The sequence below is a fragment of the Echiichthys vipera genome (assembly GCF_963691815.1).
Source record: "Echiichthys vipera genome assembly, chromosome: 19".
Lineage (NCBI taxonomy): Eukaryota > Metazoa > Chordata > Actinopteri > Perciformes > Trachinidae > Echiichthys > Echiichthys vipera.
Genome location: NC_139844.1, coordinates 21,539,706 through 21,564,780, shown reverse-complemented (window position 1 = coordinate 21,564,780; position 25,075 = coordinate 21,539,706). Strand labels below are relative to the sequence as shown.

Below are 25,075 nucleotides of genomic sequence, written 5' to 3'. Positions count from 1 at the left end.
AGCAGACCCAGGCTTTTACATTAAATTCATTATAGAAGAATGACTCCTACACAGAGAGCCCTTTAATTACACACACTGCCTCAGTCAATAATGTTAAACTAAATGCAAATGTCATGGGAAACACTTAATCATAATTTTGAATTATATATATATATATATAAAATTGATTTCTAGGTGTTTGACATTGTAGAAGTAATAAATAACATGTATGAAAAATACATCTGTTGAATTCTTTTTTTAAGACCGGGAAAAAAAATGTGTCCTTGGATATTTTGAGTGTCTCACTAGTAGAACTATTTATTTATGTATTTATTGACGCTGCCTCTCCTTCTCTATCACTCTCCTCCTTCTCTGGAGTGGGTGTGCAGACAGAGATATTGGGTGCTCCTCTCTCTCCCTTCTCCTCCTTCGCTCTCAGAGCCGCTCTCATTGCAAAGTTTTAAACTAGTGGAGTGTGCAGAAAGGGAATAAAATGAAGTTTCGTCACCCTTCAAGAAAAAAGAAAAAGTAATTATCTAGCGCAAGGATACGATGGGTCACACGTAGGGGAATGTCTAACAGTGAATATAGTAATGAGCAGATAGAAATCACAGGCGTGGGGAACTAGCTCGCTCAGTTTAACGATGGGGCAGCAGCAGGATCCACAATGTCAAAACCTCCATTTAATCCATGTAGCAAACAAAGCAAAACACCTAACCAGAGGACATGGTGCTGCTGAGCAGTGTCCTCAAAGAGATAGTAAAAAGGAATATTTGGATTCAGGATGCAGGCATGTGTTCTGATAAATATTCATTGATTTATTAAAACGTAGCTGGGAGCAGTTTGGAGTGGTGACCTTGAGAGGAGCAGAATCTGCAGCTTTTACTCAGGTAATGGAGGTAAAAAACAGACTGAGGTAGAGTGTGGGTGGATGAACCGAGGGAAGGAAGAAGGGCAGTGATGCTGCAAGGCAAAGAAAGAGATAGAAAGTGAGAGCAGGAGAGAGAAAAGTGGCAGCGCTGGAGAACCATGGAAGGGGCCGGGTTGCGGGCACTCTTGACACTTCTCCTCATAGGCATGCAGATTTAAATGGAGGTCTAGCTCTGGGCTCTAGACACTAACACCCCCATCCACTGTGAGCTAAACTAAATGTTTTTGCCCTCTGCGCCCGTGAGAGATAGGAGGATTTAGAGGAGCGGCACACGGAGGAGGGAGGAAGAGGAGGTGTGCAGGTAAAATATTTTCCTTCAGGGATTTGTATAATGATGTTGGTGATTAGGATGTTTGTTATTATGCCGGCAATGTTTGTGTGAACATCCACCAAAAAAATATGTATCTATATAAATAAATAAACCACAATACACAGCAGCACACTGCAGCACAGCGAACAATGATTAAGTGTGGATTTTCAAGGCGTGAATAATGTGAATTTGTAAAGTTTCAACAATGAGAAGTGTCATAAATGGGACTTAACATTAAAGAATATAAACATATGGCACAGATGCATGCATAAGTAATGCTCACAGAAGCACAGAGCGTGCAAATGTACTCTCTCTCACACACAAACACACACACATCTCATGCAAACACACACACAGGCACACATACACACAGAAAAGCACACATCTCACGCAAACACACTTCAAATTGCACGGAGTCCTGCAGAGATTTACAGCTCTCAACATGTCAAATAGCCTGATGCAGATAAACTCAGAGTTCCTAAAGGAAGTCTTATTTATCACACTTCATTTGGTACTACTTAAGAACACTTAGAAGGATCTTCCAGTGCAGTGTGACATGTTGTTAGTCAGATCTCTACGGGACGTGCAGTTACTTTGAGTCTCCCCACTGTTCTCACAGACTGTGTTACGACAGAAGGAGCTCGCTCTCTGACGAGACATGGTGAGTGAGGTGCACATTACTTACTCAGGTGAGGGTTGATGGGAGCTGTGAAAGAGAAAGGCCAGGGACAGTCGTAAGTACAGAATATCTGAGCCGTCAGTACGTGACACAGTTCTTAAAAGGGAACGCGAACAGAGGTGCAAACAGCTGTACAAGCAATCGCAGTGTCACATTTCAAAAACGAGTGGTTGATAATGTGTTCTAGCGCAGGTTACACAGAACACAACACTAGCATGCACACAGTAGCTGTTGCTATTAACCTTTTGCCCTGCTGTCGTCTACTATTCAGGCACGGAGCTAATAAAAGTCTACGTGTATAAAACTTAGAGCTTGCACACTTTGCTCGGTGCTTTACTGTCATAAAAACTAAATGAAAGGGGCCCATGGGAAGGCTGGAAATATCGTCCTGTGATATTAAAACACTTGAAGCATATTAGGAGGTCCTTATTCGTCAAACTCTTTTGCTTGCTCAGCATACAAATAAAAAGTCACATTGTTTAACTGGATGCAATCCACCAGCACACTTGTGCAATTATTATTGAGCAGGCAGAAAGAGAGATGTCTTGGATTTAAAGGGGAAAAGGTGACAGCCGTCGTTCTCGGCCTCTTATCGAATGTGAAAGGCAGAGGGATTAGGAAGACCAGCCTGACCACATTAATAAGCTTATTGCGCAACTGCTTATCATTATTGCCATTTACCGGCATTGCTGATGTTCCTGTTCAAGGTGACTTCCATTTTGAGCACTAAGCCTATTTCATACTTCCATTTAGAAGCCAATCAATCATAACAATGAACGATAATCACAAGTGCGTCCGCTAATCACTTTCCTGTATCATCCTCAGTTCTTTCTGTGTCTTCAACACCGCCAGGATGGAAACTTTTGGATCAAACACTGATGACTTGAGTACATTGAACTACGTGCGAGGCTGCGGTTCAATGGTTTCCTCATTGATAATTTAAGAAGCTACCGCCGCAGAAAACACAGAAAGGTCAAGGGTATCACGCAGAGTTGCAACAAGCCAGTTAGTCGGCACTTCTCTTTTTGCAGAGTAAATACCATTTAAGCTGTCAAGAAGATTCATGGGCATTTTCATGATCGATTGCTGACCGGCTGAATAGATGCAATACATCAGCTTTACCACAAAACCATGTTGCTGCGTGATTTATGAAACCTTGCTGTTCATGGGGGGAATTGATTTTAATCCAACCAATTAAAGTGAGTAATAACAAATCATTTCTACAAAGGAAAACATGTACTGAAGAGTGGGGAAGTACTGCAGGGGATAGTAGCATCGTTTCTTTTTTTTAAAAGGAGAAACTCGAGTAGTGAATTCTGTTTATTGCTGTGCAGTTCATGGAAATGTGTGTCCACTTTGCAATTTGGAGAAAAGAGCACAAAGGCATACAGAAAGAGAGAAAAAGAGATAGAGAGAGAGAGAACAAACTATTGCATTTCCAATCAAATCATATCAAACATTCAGTGAGCTGCAACGCTGCAGCTGAAGCCTCGCTGTGAGTGTGTAAAGAACAGCCTGTGCACCAGCATCGTCTAGAAGCTTTAATAATCCTTTGTGTTGATTGTGAAAATACCTGAATCCTGACACTGAAAGCTTCCTATTGAGTCTACACTGGGCTGCACAGAGTGGCACTTGCTGCAATGAAAGTCTCTGCAGTGAGGGAGGAAATCATCCAGTGTGTTGCAGAGAAAAATGTTTTAAATGACAACTTACAGCCTCAGGCCTGTGAAACGGATGGTTTTTTTTGGGATGAAATTCTATTCTTTCAACCCCCCCATCCAAACTCCATGTAGCCTCCTTTCTTCCAAGACCGTGGTTATGAAAACATGTTTCCTTGTCAGTTTTTTTAAACCTGCAGCATCCCAGGGTTTACTCATGGTGCCTTAGTCCAGGTGAATGTGTTTGAATGTCTGTACCCCCACTGATGACATCAAGCTGAGCACAGAGAGCAGACCCAGAGGCTACTTTACTACTGCTACGCGCGTGCACACACACACACGCACACGCACACGCACATGCACATGCACACGCACAGACAGATAATTTAACTTTCAATTTAGATGACTGTATTGGATATGGGAAAACAAACAAGGAATACAATACATTTAGCTTGGGATCGACTATAGACCCATTTGAAATGAAGCGTTCTTCTCAGAAATTTTACAGCCCTGTCTTCAAATACTTCTGTAGCTCCTGAAAACACGAAAGGACCTCAAACACTCTCCTCAAAATGCCCTGTGTTGGTAAAAAGCCCTCAAGCACGCTGCAAAGACTTTAAAAAATATACCCTATTTCTCTCTTAATGCTGCAGCACTCTGCTTTCCCTTCCAGCTACAGAAGCCTCCAATAATGGTTGAAGATGAAATGTCATTTTGATAGTTCTCAAGATAAACCAGTGATCATGGTGTGAAGTGAAGTGAGTTTTCAATGCAGCTCTTTGAGAACTTCTGTAACTAAAGGCCATGTCCTTAACCCCACTATTAGGTGCATGTCTGGTTTCCAGCTCAGAGGACGAAGCAAACTGTTGCTTGATGCATGACTGCCTTCCGTCCAAATTGTGTAATTTTGATTGAAACACAAAGTGAGCTCATTGACCCCCAAAGGACAGCGGTCCATAGAGGCCGTTCCAGATACAAACACTGACTTCATCTTGGCTGGATTCCCTCTCCACTGGCCTGCGGCCGTATTACAAAGCAGCAGACAATTGCATGGCTGGAGCCAAGTGTCCTCATAGACGACAATAGCCCAGCTTATTCTGTTTTTTTTTCTTCACTGACCTCGTATAATTCACGCTTTGCAAGATTCCCATCCATCATGTTTAGGGGCTCTGGGTGGGTGCCATGACGTTCTGAGAAAGCCCTGTGACGGCTTCCCAGCTCCAAGCATCAGTTGGAATAATAAAAGCGTGGGCAAATGTAATTCAGCAATCTTCCCCTCATGTCTCTAAGGCACCAGTGACATCACACTGCTGTGTCCTTCAGTCAAACTGATGCTCCCTGTAACTGTTCTACACCAGTCCTGTAACACACAGGGCCCATGGCCACACCAAAAGACAGCCAGCCCATATACATATATATATATATATATATTTGTTATCCTGCTCTTGCATCAGTGTGCGTGTGACACATTGATGCAAGCGAGTAAATCCTTAATTGACTTGACATAAGAGAAATATAGAGAAAAACCCTGGGTAAAATATGCAAAAGGAAAAAAAGATGCTAATGCACACATACAACTAAGAGAAACTAAAAGAGAGGTGTCTGAATATACCTGTATTCACCCTCTGTTAGAAACATTACATTTAACTTTACAGCAGGGTTCCCACCGGCCACTGCTGTTCTGCAAATGGCAGCAAAGTGCTGCTGCTTCTTTTTCAGTCCCCATGTTATTTAATTGTGCTGTTCACACAGGAAGTGCTGTGCAGCAGAGCTCAGCGAATGGCTTGTGAGCCAGAGCCCAGGACTTCTACCTATTTATAGTATAGTTGTGACATCACAACTGTTCGGAAGTCTTGGCGACTCGTTTAAAGGCACAGTTTCTGAATACAAGCTGTGTGCATTTCTGAGTGTTTTGATACTTTGACAGTAGTCATGTAGCACCTTGACCTAATAAAAAAGACATGGAAATCTCACTTTTTACAATATGGAACCTTTAACACAAATGCTGTCTGGCTTACTGGATGTACAGTGCTTGGATAAAGCTTTCTAGGACCCTTTCGCTATCTCCATTATTGGGCTGAGCAACACCCAAGATGATAGTGATTGTTTTAAAGATATACAAACAAGCCAGAGTATTTTATCATCTAGTTATGATAGAATAAACTACCCTCAAAAGCACCCTGCAATAACACCTGCTTAAGGCAATACTATCCACCCCCAGAAACCCTATGCTGCAAGTTTGAGGACAGAGTATGTAAAAAAAAAAAAAAAAGAATAGAAAAATGATAAAATATATACTTTTTAAAAATCTACTTTTTTTGACAACTTATCATGACTTAACAAAAGCTCAGACAGTGATTACAGTGAACTGCCTCTGGCATAATAATAGCACCCCGACACGTCAGCTATGGCAGACGACAGAGGCAAAAGACTGTATTTAATGTAAGATTTGGTGAGTTTTGACTTAAGGGCAGGCATGTGAATGTCACTACGAGCTGCATCCCAATGGATAATTAAGGACTAGCACCAGTGTTTTACTGTCTTAAACATTAAATCCGGCACGTTGGAGGAAACCAGAGAAAGAGAGAGAGGGAGAGAGAGAGAGAGAGGGGAGTGTTATGAGGAACACCAAACAGATGCTGAGTTTGTCACTGCAGCAAAATTTAAAAGTGCATCTTTGGAGCTTCGTGACACAGCCATCCTTCATCCTACAGCTGGGGACATTATAACTGCTTTTGTGTTTTCTTGCCAACGCACAGAAAAGCTGCTACCATCGGCTTTATGTGCATCAGAATGATCACTCGGCCTATTGGGCAATGACGAGCAAACTCACTCATACTTAGATTTTAGAGGCCTTATGTTAAAACTAGGACAGCGATGTTTATCCTTACAGCTAACAAACTGGCTACCGTATTTCTTTGGTTTGCTGTTTGTTTCTTTAAACACACATTTCATTTTCAGGGTCATGGGGAGCGAGAGACTACCTTCTCTAGTGAGGGGCGGTGAGACAGTCATCGCCACTGCAAAGCAAATGTTCAAACACACAGATGGAGAAGCACCAGAAGACAAATAGATTGACACCTGAGGGTTATTTGACTCCTAACCCGTAGGTCTTTTTGTTTTGTTGGAGGAAATCAAAGCAAACACAGGAAAAGAAGAGAACTGGGGCTAAAGATGAATTAACCGTCTTGCTGTGAAGCAACAGCGCTAAAGAAAGCCATCACAGACTTGTAATAACTGATTTTAAATGCACAGTACTTTGTCATTTTATTATTCTGTTTATGTGTCTGATTCAAGATTTCTATTTTTTCAGCACACAAAACAATGAACATACAGTATGCCTACATGTTTTACACGGTCGAGTGCCAGTCTGTAAATGTGCAGAGTGCTGCATTTTCTATTTTTGCATATTTGAGCATAGAGACAAAAGCTGAGACAAGCCTTTGTCCTTCTAGTGAGAGTTTATTTTAAATACTGACAGTGTTACCCCAAATGAAATCTGGATACTGTGGAATGTTTACACCTTGTGCAGGATATCTGCACACGTCCGTTTCCCCCGTGAAGAGTGAAAAGTAAGCGACAATGGAGGTGATGCTGGACTGTATTTCACCAGTCAGTCAGGACGTCTTACGGGACACGTTGTGTGAACAGAGTGGATTTTGCTCAGACCTGCACAGGGCTACAACAGTGAAACTACGCTGTGTGTGGGAGAGCTGAGTGGCCCTAGAGTGATAATTAGTCCGGTCTCTTGTTGGGCAACCGATTCGCACATCAGCATCGGCTGTCTCCTTTTTTTTTTTTTACTTTACTTCCTCTGTATTTTCTTTTTTAGCCTCCATCTCGCCTTCTGTGCCTCTCTATTTCTTAATTAGCCTCAATTCTCTTAACTTCGCTTTGATTAGATTCAGTTTGATTCAGTTGAGCCGAATTCAATTCAAGGTTTAGCAGAGACCAAATAATACCAAAAACTACTACAAAAATAACTGCAGTTTCTCTCTCTCTCTCTCTCTCTGTGTCTCTCTTTCTCTCCAATTCTCTTTGCACAAGCCATGATGAGCTGCAGTGAAACTGAATAATTCACAAGTGCTGCAGCACCACTCAGGAAGACCCGAGCAGTCAGTGATAGACAGAAGACAGTCAGGCAGTTAGTTTCTGAAAGTGCACATCTCAAGTACCCGTGCATGTGTTCACTAGCATTCTTGGATACTAATATAGTGTTTGTATTTCAGAAAGCGTGTCGTCCAACAGGCTGAAGATGAACCTCCATTAGCAAGTGGCTACCAGGCTGGCCAGCTGTACAGTATGCATTCATTCATTTGATCTGTTTGAAAGCTTGGAAAATACATTGAGAGAGAATTCATTAATTTTCAATAGTGCCGAGGAACATACAATAAATTTATGCATATATATCATGATGTCAGTTTTTCTGGATGCTATTGTGAGCAGCAGCACCTTTCAAAATATTTGCAATGCAAAACTCAGAGAACTATTTTGTGTGAAAACATCCCAGGAGATAAATTACATCGTCTGGAAAAAATAATGAATAGAAATCCCACACAAACAATACATTGTTTGAGGGAAACTGAGTAAAGCACAACATAACTCTACTTTTACCAGCTCTGTTTGGTCTTGGGACCTGAGCTACATGTTTGAGTCATCTGATGCTTTGATGTCATCATGATTTCTCATGCACAGAAACAACAAGTCAGCCCCTGCCTCGAGGCCAGAATAGACGTGACTCAGGCAATAAAGGTCATAGAGACAAGATGATTAGTCAGTTGATCAGCATTGACTCAAGCTGGCAAAGAAAGAAGCAAAGCAAGCTGACTTTAAGCTCTGACAGCTGAATATGTTCGATGCAATTCAAATCATTTTAATGAGTTCACTTTTAACTGGTCCTTCCTCATACATATCATACATAATACATGATCACCGGGATCATCATAATGATTGATGATACCAGAGTGAACTTTTGATATCCATCAGTGTTGATGAACATGTGTCATTATGCGGCAGCACAAACTCAAGCTGGAGATAATTTAAGAGTATTCCTGAGTTAGCTGAAGGATAACATCACCAGCTGTAGCTGTAATTCATCCAACTGTGCAGCCCCATGTGTAAGCAGAAGACTTAAGTGAATCCGGCTCTCATGTGTCTCCCCTATCACGTCATCTTTCAATTTTCCAAACATGAAAACAATAAAATACAGCAGCAAGAGTAGACTGATCACTGTCCCTCAAAAAGACATCCTTAGAGTTAATATACAGCACTCACCGCTGTACGTGACAATCCGGATGGTGGAGTCACCTTCTCCGAAACGTGTGATGGGTGTGAGGCGCACCTCATATGATTCAGGCTTTATGAGCTCCGTCAGGTTGTGTGTCATGAGCTCTCCTTTATTGATTGTTCCATCCACAGGGATCTCCTGCTCCCACCAGCGCTGCAACCCCATCTGGATGGGAAGAGGAACCATAAGATTATTAAAAATCATGAGACACTCACAAGCTCTGTACCTTCAAAAGACATTTGGGACATCAACCATAGTCTGCTTCTTAAGAAGTTGTAGGCAATGGATATCTAACCAAGCAGAACTGAAATGTTCTGATTAATATTTCACACAGTGGTTTTAGAAAGTTGATGTTCATGCTTATACTATAACATGTTAACATGTGGTGTCCCACAGGGAAGTGCTGTGGGCCCCCTGCTATTTTTTTTATCATATCTGAATTGTTTATTGGTTTCACGTAAGAATGAGAACACACTTGAGAAAATCCTAAGTGAGGTATTCAATAAAACGTTGTATTACCTTGTAGACAATAAATTGTCTCCTTATTTAGATTCAATCCTAATTAAGCGCGCTAAATTTGACCACTATTGTCCTAGATATTGTCTTGTCTCCCAAATCCTCTATGGGAGACAACAGGAAAAAAAAGCTTATTTTATTGATGAAGGAAGTCTAATGCTGGCTAATTCTGTTGTTTTGATTAGTCACTCTGTTGATGGGGAAGGTCCAGGAAACGCTTCCAAGTGAATTACAGATCTCCCAGTGTTGGGTTTGGACCCAAGGGCACATGTTGGCAAACGACGCTTCAAACAGCTAGGGTGGTCACCCTTGAAGGATAAAGTTGTGTAACTATAACTCAGTGAGGTACATAACATTCATCAGCATCTCAAAGACTACTTTTGTCAAGTTAGTGGAACATGCCGACCAGACTAAAGCTGGCAGAGGTTTAATACCAACATGGATGTCTTCTCCTGTAGATCTCGTGTTGGTAAGAATTGGAATAAATTACTTTTGTATATAAAAGAAATGTTAACACAAAATGTTAAAGTGGCTGCAATCAAGCTGTAATCAATACTTTCATATCAAAGTAAACCAAAATGCATGCAATCGAAGGCACTATAGATTTTGTATAATCACCACAAAAGGAGAGCATGCGGAGTACAAAAGATATTCTTCTGAAGAGTTTGCTCCTGGGAACATATTGCGTACATGATCACAGCACATACATATATTCCTCTCACCATCAGTGTAGGATGTTCCCTCTCATCTGACAATTAACCTCGTCTAAAGGCATTTGTACATATAATCTGCCAACATATAGTGCTACACAACAAAAACATCTTTTTCATCTGTGAGCTGCTGACAGCTAGCTGCTCATTAGCCACATTTACTTTCAAAGCAGATTCTATCCTCTGAATTCAAAGAATGCTATTAACAAGCTGCAGGATATTCTTATGTTTGCAGAGGAAAATCCTGATTCATTTTTTCCCATTAAATACATGCCTCAGTCGGCATTATACAGCCTTTCTACCCGTACAGTAAGGGCAACACCTTTGTGCTCTGTACACAGTTTCCTCATTCTTTTAAAGTTTCTCTTTAATCATGTTCTACAATGTTTTTGCTATCCCTTTACACAGGGACCTTCTACTGACAGGATTTTATATCTCGTCTTTGCACAATGCCGAGCACACGGGCTGACCTGTCTGGAGGTGGATAGGCTATCAGATATCACACAGAAAGGTAACTTGTGCTTTTCATGTCTTGTGATACAATACAGCCCCTCAGAAATTTAAAGAAACGAAATGAGGGTTTGTTTCTGCATTGGCTGGGGGCAAAGAGAAGAGAAGGAGGGCACATTGTATCCTTGACAATCAGTTTAAAAGGAAGAGCTGCACAACGACGAGATACAGCGTTTGCATCACAATTAGTGACTTTACATGCCCTTCTCAGTCAAAGGAAAAGACGAGGTGTGCTTTTAGTGGACAGAGACAGCGATAGAGTGAATGAAGATGTGATAGCAGGGGAGCAGTCAGTGTGTGTGCATGTGTGTGTGGGAGCACAGGTGTGTGTGTACGATACCAATTAAGTAATTACTTGGCGCCGGGCTGAGCCACAATTATGGGGTGCAAGTTTTCACCACCATTAGTTTGCAGGTAAATAGAGTGTTTTGTCTGTCACCGGTAATTGCAGATGGAGCACTTGTCCCTACCTATCCTTTGGACATTTTAGCACAAAAGGCATGGCAGCTAATTGCCATGAATTACTCAGTGTTGGCCTGTACATCCGTGTGTGTTTGAACACTCGAAAAAAAACAAAAAAAAGAAGACGTATCATTTCAAGCACATCTGATGTTGAAATATATGAGCGAAAACAACCTTCTTGCTGGATCCATTATCATTCTGATAAAAGGGGAGATACGCTCCGGCTCGTATCTCTTTAAACACATCTAAAATCCTCTCGTACAGCGAGAAGCCCAGGAAGAGCTAACACATAAAGGAAAGGCCCAATGAAGCTCTGATGAAAGAGGCACCCTGTAGATCGATGTTTGCTTTTAAAATTTAATTTATTTTAGCTTTGTTACTTTACAAAATTAATAAAATGGCCCCATTCCTTTAGTGTAGTAGAAAGAAACTGTGCAAATACATGTTTTATTTCAAATGGATTTGACGCTAGATTGTAATGGGAGCACCCTGACAATTTACTGAGAATGAAAACGTCTTGGGGTGTGTTTCTCTCCTCATTATTTTTCCCAAACCCCCCCATCACATTGTTTGCTTTTGGTCGTGTAATGTAATGCTGTGAGCATAAATAAATGGATTCATATATACTGTATATATATATATATATATATACACATCTGTGTGTGTAGCTTTATGTCAGTTTTGTTAGTCTGTGTTAGATTTAAGAACATTTAATCCGGAAACAAATGTCTTAAAGAGGAAAGTTAAGTTATCTTTTAGTGTGTGTGTGTGTGTGTGTGTGTGTGTGTGTGTGTGTGTGTGTGTGTGTGTGTGTGTGTGTGTGTATGTGTGTGTGTGTGTGTGTGTGTGTGTGTGTGTGTGTGTAGCTTTATGTCAGTTTTGTTGGTCTGCGTTAGTTTTAAGAACATTTAATTGGGAAACAAATGTCTTAAAGAGGAAAGTTAAATGATCTTTTAGTGTGTGTGTGTGTGTGTGTGTGTGTCAGTCAGTGTGTGTCGGTGTGTGTGTGTGTGTGTGCCAAATCTCCCAGATGGAGGTCTTAAATGCTACTCTTGGCAAACACTGACTCACACTCTTATCTTTGTATTTAAACGTGCAAATCAAATCAAAGTTGAGACGTTGATTGAGGAAAACATTTAACTTTCCAGACGTTTTGAATCATTGGATTTATTTGGTTATGGATTTTGTATCTTTATTTTGATACCCATTAATGTTCACTGAATCCCCGGGTCTGCTCTCAATTAAGGTTTCTGTTTACATGCTATTACCTTTTTATTTTCCAGATTTTCCCCACAGACGCAGAGTGCCGTATTGATTAAATTCCATTTGATTGCGGCAACAGTTCACAGGTTTTTCAAGGCAACTTTAAAACACAGTAGGGTTGATCAAAGCCTTAGCAGGAGCCAAAAGAAACGCAGGATTAATCAAAGAGACGGCGTCTTCTCGTTAGACAAGCGCTGATCTACTGTAGATTGCCTGCATGTACGACGTATGGCTCCTAGTGATCTGCTTGCGCACCCTGACTTGAGATATCAAGTGAAAAAGATGAAAGAGGAGGAAGAGGAGGAGGAGAAGAAGAAAGAGAAGGAAAAAGCTGTCTTAAGATGGCAAAATGTAAGTTGAAAAAAAATGCATCTTTTACTGTAGGGGCTGGAGACGAGCAATCAAGCGTCTGGACAGCAGAGAAGGCCTTGAAGTAGTCGACTGCAGCACCAAAACAAGGCCAGATGTCACATCTTACCACTGCATCCTTGACGGGTGTGGTGATTTGTGTTTTGTGATACTCGCCTGTCCAATACCTTTCAGCTAGAGCTTAATTCCCATCTCCCCTTCAGGCAGACTGTCTCTCACAAGAGCACTGGATGAAAATACAAAGCAATCCATGACAGAGGCATAAGGTCTAGCAGCTCTAAGAATTAATTCAAAAGGGAAAATTATAATAATTCTTAGGGAATGGCAGCGGAGTTGCTGCTGGATCTATAAATAGATGGAAGTGGTGAAAAAAAACTTTCTTTCCTGCACCACTCTCTCACAGTTGGTCTGGGGGTATCTCTGTATTTATTTATTTACAGAGGGAGCCTCTCCTCCCACTCATTTCTCTCCTCGTCTCTCATTTCCTCCTGCTTATTGCCTTGACATTTTTGCCTCTTTTCTGCGTTTCTGCTACTCTTCCCCACCAGAAGGCATCAAAAGAAAAATCTTATTATCGGTCTAAATCAATACTCAAAGCCGGGACTCAATCAAACTCAGAGGGTAAACTTAACAGCAAGCTCCACGGAAAAAGTCAGTGAATTTTTTTTTCTTTACCGCAAAGAATCTGCTTCATTAAAGACAATGGACGATTGCTTGTTATGCCTCGAAGGAAGGAAATAATGGTCACAAAATGTGCCCTCTTGAGATGTCGAGGCAAGATGGTGGAAAGAAATTAATTTGCCCAAACACTCATTGTCTGCTAACATGCACCGGGCTAGTGGTGTTCTCTTTTTAATAAACAAATGCAGAAAAAAGTCCAACTGTTATTTGTTGGATCATAAAATTCAGACATTATAATCCGTTGTTAAAACAGTGTGTGCAGGACCGGCTGAAAATGGGAAAAGCAAATGTATATTCCTGGCAAGTTTTCAGAAAAACGCCTGGCGAGAACAAACACGGGCTCCGCAAAGCACAACATCATTTATTACCAAACAGACCGACTGAGATAGTTAACAGAAAAATCATTGCGCTACACAAACACAACTGCTTTAGAATGTGTTTTCACGCTGCAATTCCTTGAGGGTGTAGTGTGAAACGAACATGAAATTATATTATTCATTGCAAACACAACTGTCAGGGTACGCTCGCTAATTCTGAGCAGAGCTGAGATGGATTTAGCATCGCAGCATGTGCTACATTTCTTATACACTTTTTTCTTTTAACAGGCTCCTGAATAGTAGCTCAGTATTACAATGCCATGTCCAATGCCGTGCTAACATGAACATCTGCTGTGTCAATGGAACTAGTTCACTATTTCAAACTTTATAAAAAAAAAGGAGTGAAAGCGCCACACCTGTCCGTAAAAAAATGATAGACAGAATGTGCTCCACACTGCCTTGGGAAGGGGTGGGAATGGGGGAGGGAGAGAGGGAGAGAGAGAGAGAGAGAGAGAGAGAGAGGGAGGGAGAGAAGGAGGACGGTACACATTAGTTTCTAAAGAGATGAAATATAACCATCTATCGTTGCTACCAGCTTGTCATCTGTGGAGTTAACTTGAGACGCAGGGAAAACAGGAGCTATGCTTGCTCTTTCTCTCTGCGGGGTTCCCTTCCCCTCCTCTGACTGAGCTTCTGATGGAGAGCAAAAACAAGAAGCAAGCAGAGAAGCAATTCGTGGAAGCCGACAGAACTCATTCAAACGACCGCCCTGACAGGTTCTTAGTCATTCTGCCTTCCCCACAGAGGCTCGTTCACATCCTCAAAAAACTGCAGAATAAGACAGTGAATGAATCGAGGCGGAAGATTGAAGCTGTCAAACGGAGTACAACACGCGAGCTGTGCAAACACTTCTATCACATGCTTAAATTGGCAATAAGAAAGGTTTTTACTGCCCCGTGGCACTAAACGACTCTAATTCATCTGAGAAGGGTCCAAAAGAGGCTGACCAACACAAGTGATTCAGCAATGGTTGTACCAGGAGCCAACAGCTTTTAAAAACTCATATTCTAGCTGGAACAAAATCTCCCTTAGAGCAGATTTCTATGGGACTGAATAACACTTTTCACCGCAACCAGCTTTTGAACGTTACACGCAGGTTAAAGAGAGAAAAAGCAAAGTAATCAGCAGGCCGGAGGGTGAGCGCTCAGACAGACAACTCTTAGTCAGCCTACCTGTCTGATGCCTAGTCTGTAGGCGACAATGCGGTCCACGGCATTTGGGTTCATCTGGGTCCACTGGAGCTTGAAGCCGTAGACTCTGGGCCTGTTCTGCCACAGAGGGCTGTAGGTATCATAGTAGAACTCTGGAGGGTAGGCCTTGCCTGGAGAGAAAGAAGAAGAAGAAGAAGAAGAAGAGGAAGAATTCCTTTATTAGTCCCGCGAATGGGGAAATTCAATTTTCACTCTATTATTTTTTCATTTTACACACACACGCCCGAAATACACACACATCCACAGACAGGACCTATATACATGCAACTAGTGGAGAGATGTTAGAGCGAGGGGGTTGCCAGTGACCGGCCCCCCGAGGAGTTGGGGGTTCGGTGCCTTGCTCAACAGCACCTCGGCAGTGCCCAGGAGATGAACTGGCACCTCTCCAGCCACCAGTCCACACTCCATTCATGGTCCACACAGGGACTCGAACCAGCAACCCTCCGGTTCCCAGCCCAGGGATTAATAATGCAGGTCGATAATAATGTAATAGTTTAAAGCTCACACAAGCATAACGCCAACAAAGCATACAGTGGAATTAAAAGATTCCTGCAACTCACACCCACCTACAAAATTCCCAGGATTCTATGAAAAAGGTCTGTTTAAGCCAGGGGCATGTTTTTGTACTAAACCGTGATTATAGTCAGGTAGGAACCCATCTTCAGAGCAAAGCCTTTATTTTTGCATAAAACTTGCACAAATCACATTAAAAAACACATGAACAATAACTTCTTATCACTTCTGACAATGAGGTTATTCTGGACATTCTGGAGGACTTTGACTGTCTGTCAGCAGCAGGATTACGGGAAAACTACTGACCAAATTTCCATGAAACTTGTCGGGAGCATCGCCTTTTGGAGTGGTTCTGAATGATAGGGTTGATACACAAATTATTTTAACACTTTTGATAAGAGCATTTGTGCTGCATTCATGCGCTTTCGCAATAATCCAGAAAAAGGAGACTGGAAAAAGTCACACTCTATTCAAATGGTAAGATATGCCATGCCGTGGCGGAGGTCTGGGCTCTCCGAGTGCGTTTGACATTCCAGAAGTGAATAAATCACAGCAGTTGTATCTGTAATGACCCTGTTACTACGGTAACACTTCATTACAACAGAGAAAAATCTTTTTTTATACATACAACAGAAACCGCTGCATGATTAGCAACACAACCGCTTTCGCTTTGTACTGGATTTCCTTGAACACATTCATATGAACAATTGATGTCAGACTGTTAGGTACAACATAGCGTGATGGAAAGATGCAAAACCTAAACAGAGGACTGAAAAACTAATTAAAACAAACACATGACTGCGCTGAGAGCCCGATAACAGCGGCGCTAACGTCTCACAGTACCTACAGCACTCCTTCCTGGATATTTTTGATTAATCACACAACAATGCCGGCACATTTGTAGAGTGAATTGTCAGATGTGGATTTGGAAAATAAATTGCATGTCAAGTGTAATTGGTAAACAAATGTTTTTATTTCCAAAGGTTAGTGTAATTAGGGATGCATCGTTATTCAGTGAAATAGATAGGAACTGCAATCATTAAAGGTTGTGAAGTTATAATTATTATTATTATGAGATCTCAATTTTTTGTCGCTTGCATCTGAGAGCATTCCAGGGCAGCTCCGTCCTACTGCAGGGGGTTATCTTGCACAATGCTCGCTTTAATGTTTCACTGTAAATGTTAACTTGTAAGTGTTTCATTTTTTAATGCAGCGACAGGTCCTCCGGACAAAAAAAACGCTGAATTAGCATGACAAAGATGTACATACGCGTATCTCTTCTCCTCACAGCTCTGTTGCTTCTATTTTTATCCACTTGACTCTATACAGTATGATATTCCTTGTTGCAATGACCCAATTTTCCCCGAAGGATCATTAAAGTTTCATCTTACGTCACGGGACACGAAGCACTTTCGTGACATTAAATCAAAGCGTGCGCCGGATTGTAGTACGTCTCATGAATGTTACTACATCCCGAAGTGTTCTTCACATGCAATGGCAGATCCTACCATCCGCAGTGAAAAACAAAACAAGAAACGCATTGGATTCAAACTGCCACTGAGATCCCAGCGAAGCTTTTCTTTCAATAACACGGTTCGCTTTGTTGGAATCTGTGAGGATTTATTTTTCCAACTGTGATCGTGACACGGACTGAACACATCTTTTGAGATTTTCTGCTTTCCAGTCACAGCCTGCGAGTTTGTGTTTGACAGCTGAAGTAGAAGCTGGCAGAACATTTTATTTTAAAACCGTACCATTTTAAAATCCTAATCAAGATCTAGGAACAAGCTCACAGGATGACCTCCCAGGCAAAGAACAGTGATTCACCTCAATGACACTTTGTTGTGTTTGGCCCTCTGTTATTTGGGCTTGTTTATTGAAGGATGACAACGCCCGAGGCGGAGGATTTTTAATAGCCGTGGAGAAGACACAAAAGCAGGACTGGGATTTGTTGTACCCATGTGGACATACAGCAAGGAGTTGATGTATGTCAGGCAACCGCATAAACCTGTCAAGTTAGTTTATGTCATTGATGACTTATATCGGTGTTATTTTCCTAAACAGTTTCAGTGGTCTCCTGGGTCTCTCCCCGAGGGCTCCTTAGTCTGAACAGATCCTTGAACCATTTTCTCTCCTTTGATTTGATTCTAGCATGACACTCAATTTTTTTTGTCTTGTGTGTGTGTGTGTGTGTGTGTGTGAAGGTCATAAGTTCAAAGGGTTACCTGTCTGGTTTCAATACCCCGATTACAGTAATAAAGTATGACCTGTGCTGATGAGGGAACAGAGTGCTGGAGTTCAAAATGGAGGAATTGATTTTATCATGGGTAATTTTATCGCGGGTTATTACTGTAGCTGTGTTGCAGCATCCACTTTCATTTAACCTTCATCTGAGTATAAATGGCTCACTGAGAGAGGCATGGTTTAAGACAGTTATCAGACAGGTACAAATGTGTCCTTTAAATGACCTGAGCAAACTTATCGTGCAGTTATTGACTGGGCTAACTAAAGCCCCCTTTACACAGGCACTGCAACCCTGAATATTATCCAGAGGAGCTGTATTGACTTTACCATGCCAGCTCCCTAGAAGTCCATGTTATGTCCGATTGAGCCCGTGTGTAACAGCTCAGTGTCTGGAGAATGCACAGCGAGTGAGTGGCTGGTGTGGATGGTGTGAAACTACAAACATCCGAGGGTGAAAAAGGGTAATTCACACAAAGACCAACAAACACAGCCTGTTTTGACTAAGGATCGGTGCACATGCCGCACACTAAAATCTATTGTTTCTAATAATAACACGCCTGGAGAGTGACTCACTGAGGTAAACAAAGTTCAACTCTCTATGTAGTCTTTACCTGTTAAAGGGCTGCGGAGCTGTGTAAAACTAGAGCTGAGCCGCACGGACCCTTACAGGTGATACAATTGGATATTATGAGCGTGCTCTGTTGCGGGCATCACGTGACACCTGCGTCACAGCGCGTATGCAGCCCATGGAGTCCATATGAAAATGTATATGATTTAGAAGAAGAAAATCAGTGCTTGGGGAATCTGAGCGTTACTTAGCTGTATAATCATGCTCCAGTAGCTGTTACTGATGTGAAATGCCAAAAGCATGCATTGACTTGGATGGATACCACAAAGAAAACAACGTTGGTTAAATATTGCTGAATTCTTCTATGATCAATAAAAAAACTGGCTCATTCCATGATTCATTTGATGACATTGCCCCCGAGTTAAGTTAAAGCATGCACTTCTGATATGATCCTTCAAATACAGACAAATCAAAGCGAGGTGCATTTGGAGGAGGAAAAAAAACAAGATAAGCTATTTCATTTGGGCTCTGACTGGTTAGATCACATCTCATAATCGCCCATGATAATAACTTTAAATCAACACTGAGGGCATTTTGTTCTGCATTTCAGAAAATGAATCATGTTAATAAAGCATCGGACAGCCTACTGCAGAATATTTGGCCTTTACATGGATAAAACTATTTAAAATACAATATTGTAATCTGAGAGAAAGGAACGCTCATCCATCAGCCAGATAAAATCATTCAAAGAGGGGGAAAAACAGGCAGGAGCAAGCAATACTGATTTAATTGTTTCATTTGCTTTTCTATGTTGAGGGTAAGAACATGCGTCTCACAAGGTTAAGGTGTTGTTGACTGCAAGTCAATTATAAATGAAGATGATATAGAAACTAACTGCCTCTATGCACTGAAATGCAACTAGAAAAACACATTTCCGACAAAAGTCAAGGATAACTAGTGTCTGCACTTCACTTGGCAGTGTTTCGCTGTATGGAGCCAACTGTGTTTACAGCACATTGTATAGAAGGCCAGGCTGTCAGATAACGTCCGGTTTGTTCATGGAGATTATACAGTACAGTATAATAAGTCTGATAGAGAAATACAGAGGCTGTACTTTGCAGGACTGCAAAGGCATGGAGGTTAATTTAACTGGCTCATATCTTTGTATGTTTTTTCCCCAGTTCTGACTCTGCTTCAGAAGACACACGATGGAAAAGATTGTGTTCATACGCTTTATTAATTGAGTTATTATAAAGTTGTCTGCCTTATTGTAGCACAGTTACAGCTTAAACAGAGCCATTTTTTAAAAAAAGTCACAAGTGAATAGTTGTACTCAAATATATAATGCAATGTAATAAAGGCCTTCACACATGATAATAAGTTATGTGCGGTGAAGCACGTTACCCAGCCCACTTGCACTACTTGAAACAGATAACCCTGGGTGGGAGACATCAAACATAAAGTACACAAGGTTTAATTGATTTAAAAAAAATCCTGTTTATAACAGCAGAACCAGTGCAATCATTCATAACAGCTCAGTAAACCCTTCTGGCAAGAAGCTGACCTTGTTTGAAGACTTTCATTTCCCAATTTTTTGAAGGGTTCATGAACATGCTTTTTATTCTTCAGGAAAACATCGGCATATGCTAAGTGTTGCTATATGGTGCTGAGCTGATGTCTGGAGAAGGCTTTTGTGGCAGAAATGACACTTACATATGGATGCACAGCTGGCTGAGACAAACCCAACCCCACCGCACAAGCAGCTAACTGACTAAAGGGAAAAGATTTTAGGGCGCACTCACACTGTCCTTCCGCACCGCGCCTTTAGGGTACTTTGAATATTTTCATCGACCAAATCTGCAGTAAATACTCCACCTCCGCATCACACCAACGTGATCCTTTCGCTGCCATTGTTTTAAATGTCCGCGCATGGTCCGTTTTTTTTTTTTTCCTATGTCCGAACAGGCGCACATAAAATTACGTGAGAGCCACCGTAGGCATCATGCTCGTGCTTGTACACGTGCGCACGCTCGTGCTTGTACATCTGCAAAAGCCCACCTCTCTCAAACGGGCTGTGGACGGCCAACTGGCCGCAGCTAGGTGCGGAGCAGTTGCACTCACACTGGTCAAACGCACTAGGCTCTACCTGAAAAACCTGTTTTGATCCGGTGCGGAAGGACAGTGTGAGTGCGCGCCCTTAGATACATTAAAAAGACTTGGTGGTAATTGCCTGTTTGTGTCCTTTTGCGGTAGAATTAAATCTCTGTGCCATTTTCTTTTTAGAGGGAAATAGCATTGAACATGTAATGAGTCACTTCAGCCCAGACTATTCATCTCATTCTTCCTCAACTTCCTCCCTATTTGCCTAATCCACTTGAACCAAACAAAAAAGAGGAGAAAAAAAAGCCAGAAAGATTTCGAACCGCTGATCATATTCGCTGAGATAAAATTATGTTTGTCTTGACCCACTGTGACTTCCTATTTCATCCTTCTTGGTGAGTATAAATGGGAGGGCGCTTCATAGTGAGTAATCTCGGGACACTTTATTGATAGAAAAGAAGCAGAACCACAAGAAATAGGTCAGAAAAAAAGGAAAGGAAAAGGAGAAAAATAGCAGAACAGATTGGGTCTGTCCCTCAAGCCTGATAGATTTTCAGTCTGATCACAGATAGCATTATTCATATGCTCCCTTTTTACTCGGACCATGTAACGTCAGTCATTACTACCTACAAGATCCATCAATGTCAGGGTGTCTCTTTGAGCTACGCAAGGTGTTTAGCATCATCCACTATTTACTGCGGGGCTGAAGTTAAACCCAGGTGAGCACACTATAAAGTCTCGAACTCAAGTGACTATTGGAGACCATCACCGATACAGTTTATCAACCCCTGGGATAGAGGAAGATGCAGGTTTGAAGGTAAAATCAATTCAGTTTTTTTTCCTTTTTACTTGAATATATGATAAAGACAAAAATAACACACTATTGAAGCTCAAAAAAGGCCTAAGATGCCTATTTAAACTCAAAAAAGGCCTAAGAAGCCTATTTAAAACACACCTCAAAGAGCCCAATCAAACATACAACAAATATATCAATATGACAAAAACCTTACTCAAAACAGATGATGGATGAAATAATACATCAAAATAGACAGGATGTAGAACAGACAGACAGAAAGAGAGACTGTCACACTGCAATAAATACATTTCCCTCATAAAACATTATGCAGATATTTCATTGCAGCCAACGTTGGGCACCTTGTTCCACAATGTGGATTTGTGCATCATTAGGAACAATGGCTACAATAAAAAAAGGAAACTGGGGCGGTACGAGCACATCATTGTGTGGAATCTGAACTCATTTCATGCAGACAATGAATATCTGAACATTGTCCCTGAGCATTTACTTGTTCTTCTCTTCTAATTGACAACAGAATGCCGAGAGGAGGAATTAAATGCCGGAGAAATGGGAAACATTGTTTGGCCTTTTACTTTGCAAATTTCAAAATTTTCCAGCAAAACCGCATTACGCATTGTCTGGGAGACTGGTCAATGGAGGGGGAAGGGGAGGATGAGGTGTAGACTATTATTCTGCAGAATTTGCTTAGAAATTTTAGAAATTTTAGCTTTGCACTGATTGGATAAATGCAATGCTTTGAAAGGGCACATCACTGATTTTACACATTAAGTTTAGTTTATTCATCATGGTTACTCATATTTAGCCTGTGACAAAAACAGTTGTACCATGTCTCATGTGGCTCTGGAGGGAGCTTTTTCTACAGTCTAAAATAAACATTGATGCCATTTTAATAGAAAGCCTGTGATACAGAAACGCATAAACGCATAAAAGAGAGAGGGTCTAGTGGAAGATTGCAGAATTGCATTATGGGATATGTAGGACCCATGGCTTTAAGAGAGTAGTTTATATTCTGGGCTAAACTACAGTATAGCTCCGCCTCTGATGCTTCCACTCTCTTGTGAATCCCACAACTTTATGGAGTGCAATACTAAATGAATGCAACACACCATTACATTTCATGTCAGTGTATTCTGTAACCTGGGTTTCACCCCATCACTGCATCATCAGTGCACTTTCACAGCTTGAGGACGGGATGTACAGTAATAAAGACTCGTGCATTAATCATCAACTGCAAAAAGAAATCAGAATATGGTTTAAAAGGCGGTGAAATATGTATTTTCTTCACCGGCCAACTCTAACTCTTCAGAAGAGTATGCTTTCAGCATTTGCTAAAAAGTCAGGGTTCCTGTGATAGAGGGCCGAGCCAAAGCTCAGTGGTACACATTACATCCCTCTGAAGGGCCTCTCCCCTGGTGCAATTTAATGGCCAACTTGGCTATTACAGCCGACTCACTCGTTCCACAGATTTCCCAATGGCTTTGCACATGGGCATCCATGCACATGCACACACACTTCCCCTGGCACAATACACTTTCTGAGGCGACAACGTTTATATAAGCCAAAGAATGGCCTGATGCCAGTCTGACGACATGGTAACACGTATGTTTTGCATAGTATGTTGACAGAATTGGTGTGTTTAATCGAGCTACCGAGGCCTCAAGCCCAAACTCCTGACTGATGTGTTTATTACACATCAACACAGCACAAGAGGAGTTCAGGTAGAGGGCGGCGAGGGAATATTCTCTGAGGTGTCTACCTGTCTTCACTCTGTAAAGTGAGCATACCCACGATAGGACCTAACCGCATGAGCCATAACAAATATTTAATGAGCTTCATTGTGAAGTGTGCTCAAGTCATAGAGAGAGGATTATTTATTTCAACCACACTACGGAATAGTGTTGATCTCATTTTGTGGCTATTGAGTTTCAGAATAAAATTTGAAAAAATCTTAAAGATTAAGAGCTGGAGTTATGCGAACGGAGCACGGCAGATTTCATGGATCATAGGAGGAACAAAAGTAGATTTTCTGCACCATGCTCCTACACTCAGGGGGTTACTAAAAGAGCCTCCATACCTTTGGCAACCACTGAGTCCAGATGGAGGGAATCTGGAGCATTGGGCGGGAGGAACGGATTGATGGTGGGAGATAGAGGGGAGGAGGGATGGAGGGTGAAAGTGAAGGAAAGGCAGTGGAGATAGGAAGAGCGAGGGAGGGAACATGAGCAATAGCAGGCAAAACCCCAGCCCTTTTGAGAAAAACAAATAGCTGGAGGGGACTATCTGCTTCTGCCTCTCTGCTCTACCTGTTTCACCAGGGAGGACTGATTTATGACATGCACAGGGGTGCTGGGAAGGGAGAAGGAGGGCGATAGAGAGACGTTTAAAATGAGAAAGATGAAGAATGAGGGAAAGCAAACTTGGACATAGAGAGCAAGAAACTGCAAGGCGGGATAGAAAAATCAAGTGCAGAAAGGTACAATTGGAAGACAGCAATGGATGACAGAAAAAGACAATATCAAAGAGGAGAGCAAGTGGTAGGAGATCAAAGTGACAAATATTCCTCTTGTGACCCTGCAGCTCCTTCCTGTAATGGGAGGTCTGGGAGATTGAAACCTTGGCCAGAGTTCCTGCGGTCACTCAATGCGGCCAAACTAATTCGGTCTTGTCATAACAACCAACTAGGAGATGGACACTTTGAGCTCAAGGCAAAAAAAAGGCAATCTAAACAAATAGCAGGAAGAGGGTAAATGTGTATTATCCCAAAGAACAGGTTTACTACGTGAGAGGGGGAACGATGCGACATGATTGACATGTCCCATTCAGAGTGACAATCTATTTTTTCTTTCACTCTACTTTTAAATAATTGTCTGTCACACTTCAGATATATCCATTCTTCTAAAACCCAGTCCGACATGGACTGATGTGTTTCAGGAGCCAATTTCAGCTGTCCATAGTTTGTGTGTTATGTTCCTTTAAATAATTTAACAGCAACTGTGCGATTACAGCTTAGCAACTGTAACTAGGCACGGCCGGTCTGCGAAACGTTGGCTCTCTCCGCATTTTAAGGAGTTTGGAGGCCGGTGTCTTCCAAAATTAAAAATGGAAGAGCTAAAGTGCAAGCGATGGATTTTAGCATTGTTTGTCTTCTCTAAAGTGAGTCGCACACGTTAACATATCAGGTAGCTACCTACAATAACTTAACTCAGTGTTATTTCCAATGCCAAGAAATATTTCATACTACACTATTTGTGGGATCACAGGCTATGTTCAACTTCAAAACATTTGTACCATCGCACATCTACTGTATGGAAGTTGCCTGGATGCTTCTATCAGAGTTTAGGTGTTAGCATCTTTGTTCTACTCTTCAGGCAGAGGCAGATGTTCTGTTTTTTTTACACGGTTCTATGTAGTTTTGTTTAAGTCGTGTTATTTGTTTTAGCCGTCCGTGCCCCATGTATTTTGGCCATCAGTCCGTTACTATTACACCTTTTTTCCAGAGGGTGCTTGTTCTAAAAGTACAGTACTCAGCTTGAAACATTTAGCCCAGTTCAGACCAAAGATTTGCGATGAGTTGAAACTTGCAACTACTTGCAACGTGCAGGTCTGCAACGTTCTGAAACCTGCCCGTGCGGACCAAGGAGACGAGGCGGGACGGTTTATCATCTCCATAGCAACGCCTCTCTGTACTTCTCTTCTAACCTCCGACTTTTCAGGCTTTTTTTCGTAGCTGGATGTAATATATAGCATTATAAAATATAAATGAGGACAGAGCTAGTGAGATACTTGCTGCAGCTGCACTTATATAGAGATGAAATGGCAAAAATACAGTTTAATTATCCTGATTAACTGCTTTGTTCGCGCGCAGCTCTCTCTCTCTCTCTCTCTCTCTC

General features: G+C 41.6%; 1 protein-coding gene across 1 annotated transcript in view; it reads right to left on the bottom strand.

Annotated features, from left to right (window-relative positions):
• The window catches only part of LOC310962270 (MAM domain-containing glycosylphosphatidylinositol anchor protein 2), a gene marked incomplete at its 3' end in the record, with an annotated part of 180,361 nt that overhangs the window by 13,766 nt on the left and 141,520 nt on the right, over window positions 1–25,075 (bottom strand). Inside the window, exons 11-13 of the mRNA XM_083934673.1 lie at window positions 14,905–15,053; window positions 8,832–9,009; window positions 1,906–1,926 (exon numbers count right to left, since the gene is read on the bottom strand). Of these exons, the coding sequence (XP_083790799.1) occupies window positions 1,906–1,926; window positions 8,832–9,009; window positions 14,905–15,053 (348 nt within the window). The remainder of the gene's footprint in view (window positions 1–1,905; window positions 1,927–8,831; window positions 9,010–14,904; window positions 15,054–25,075) is intronic.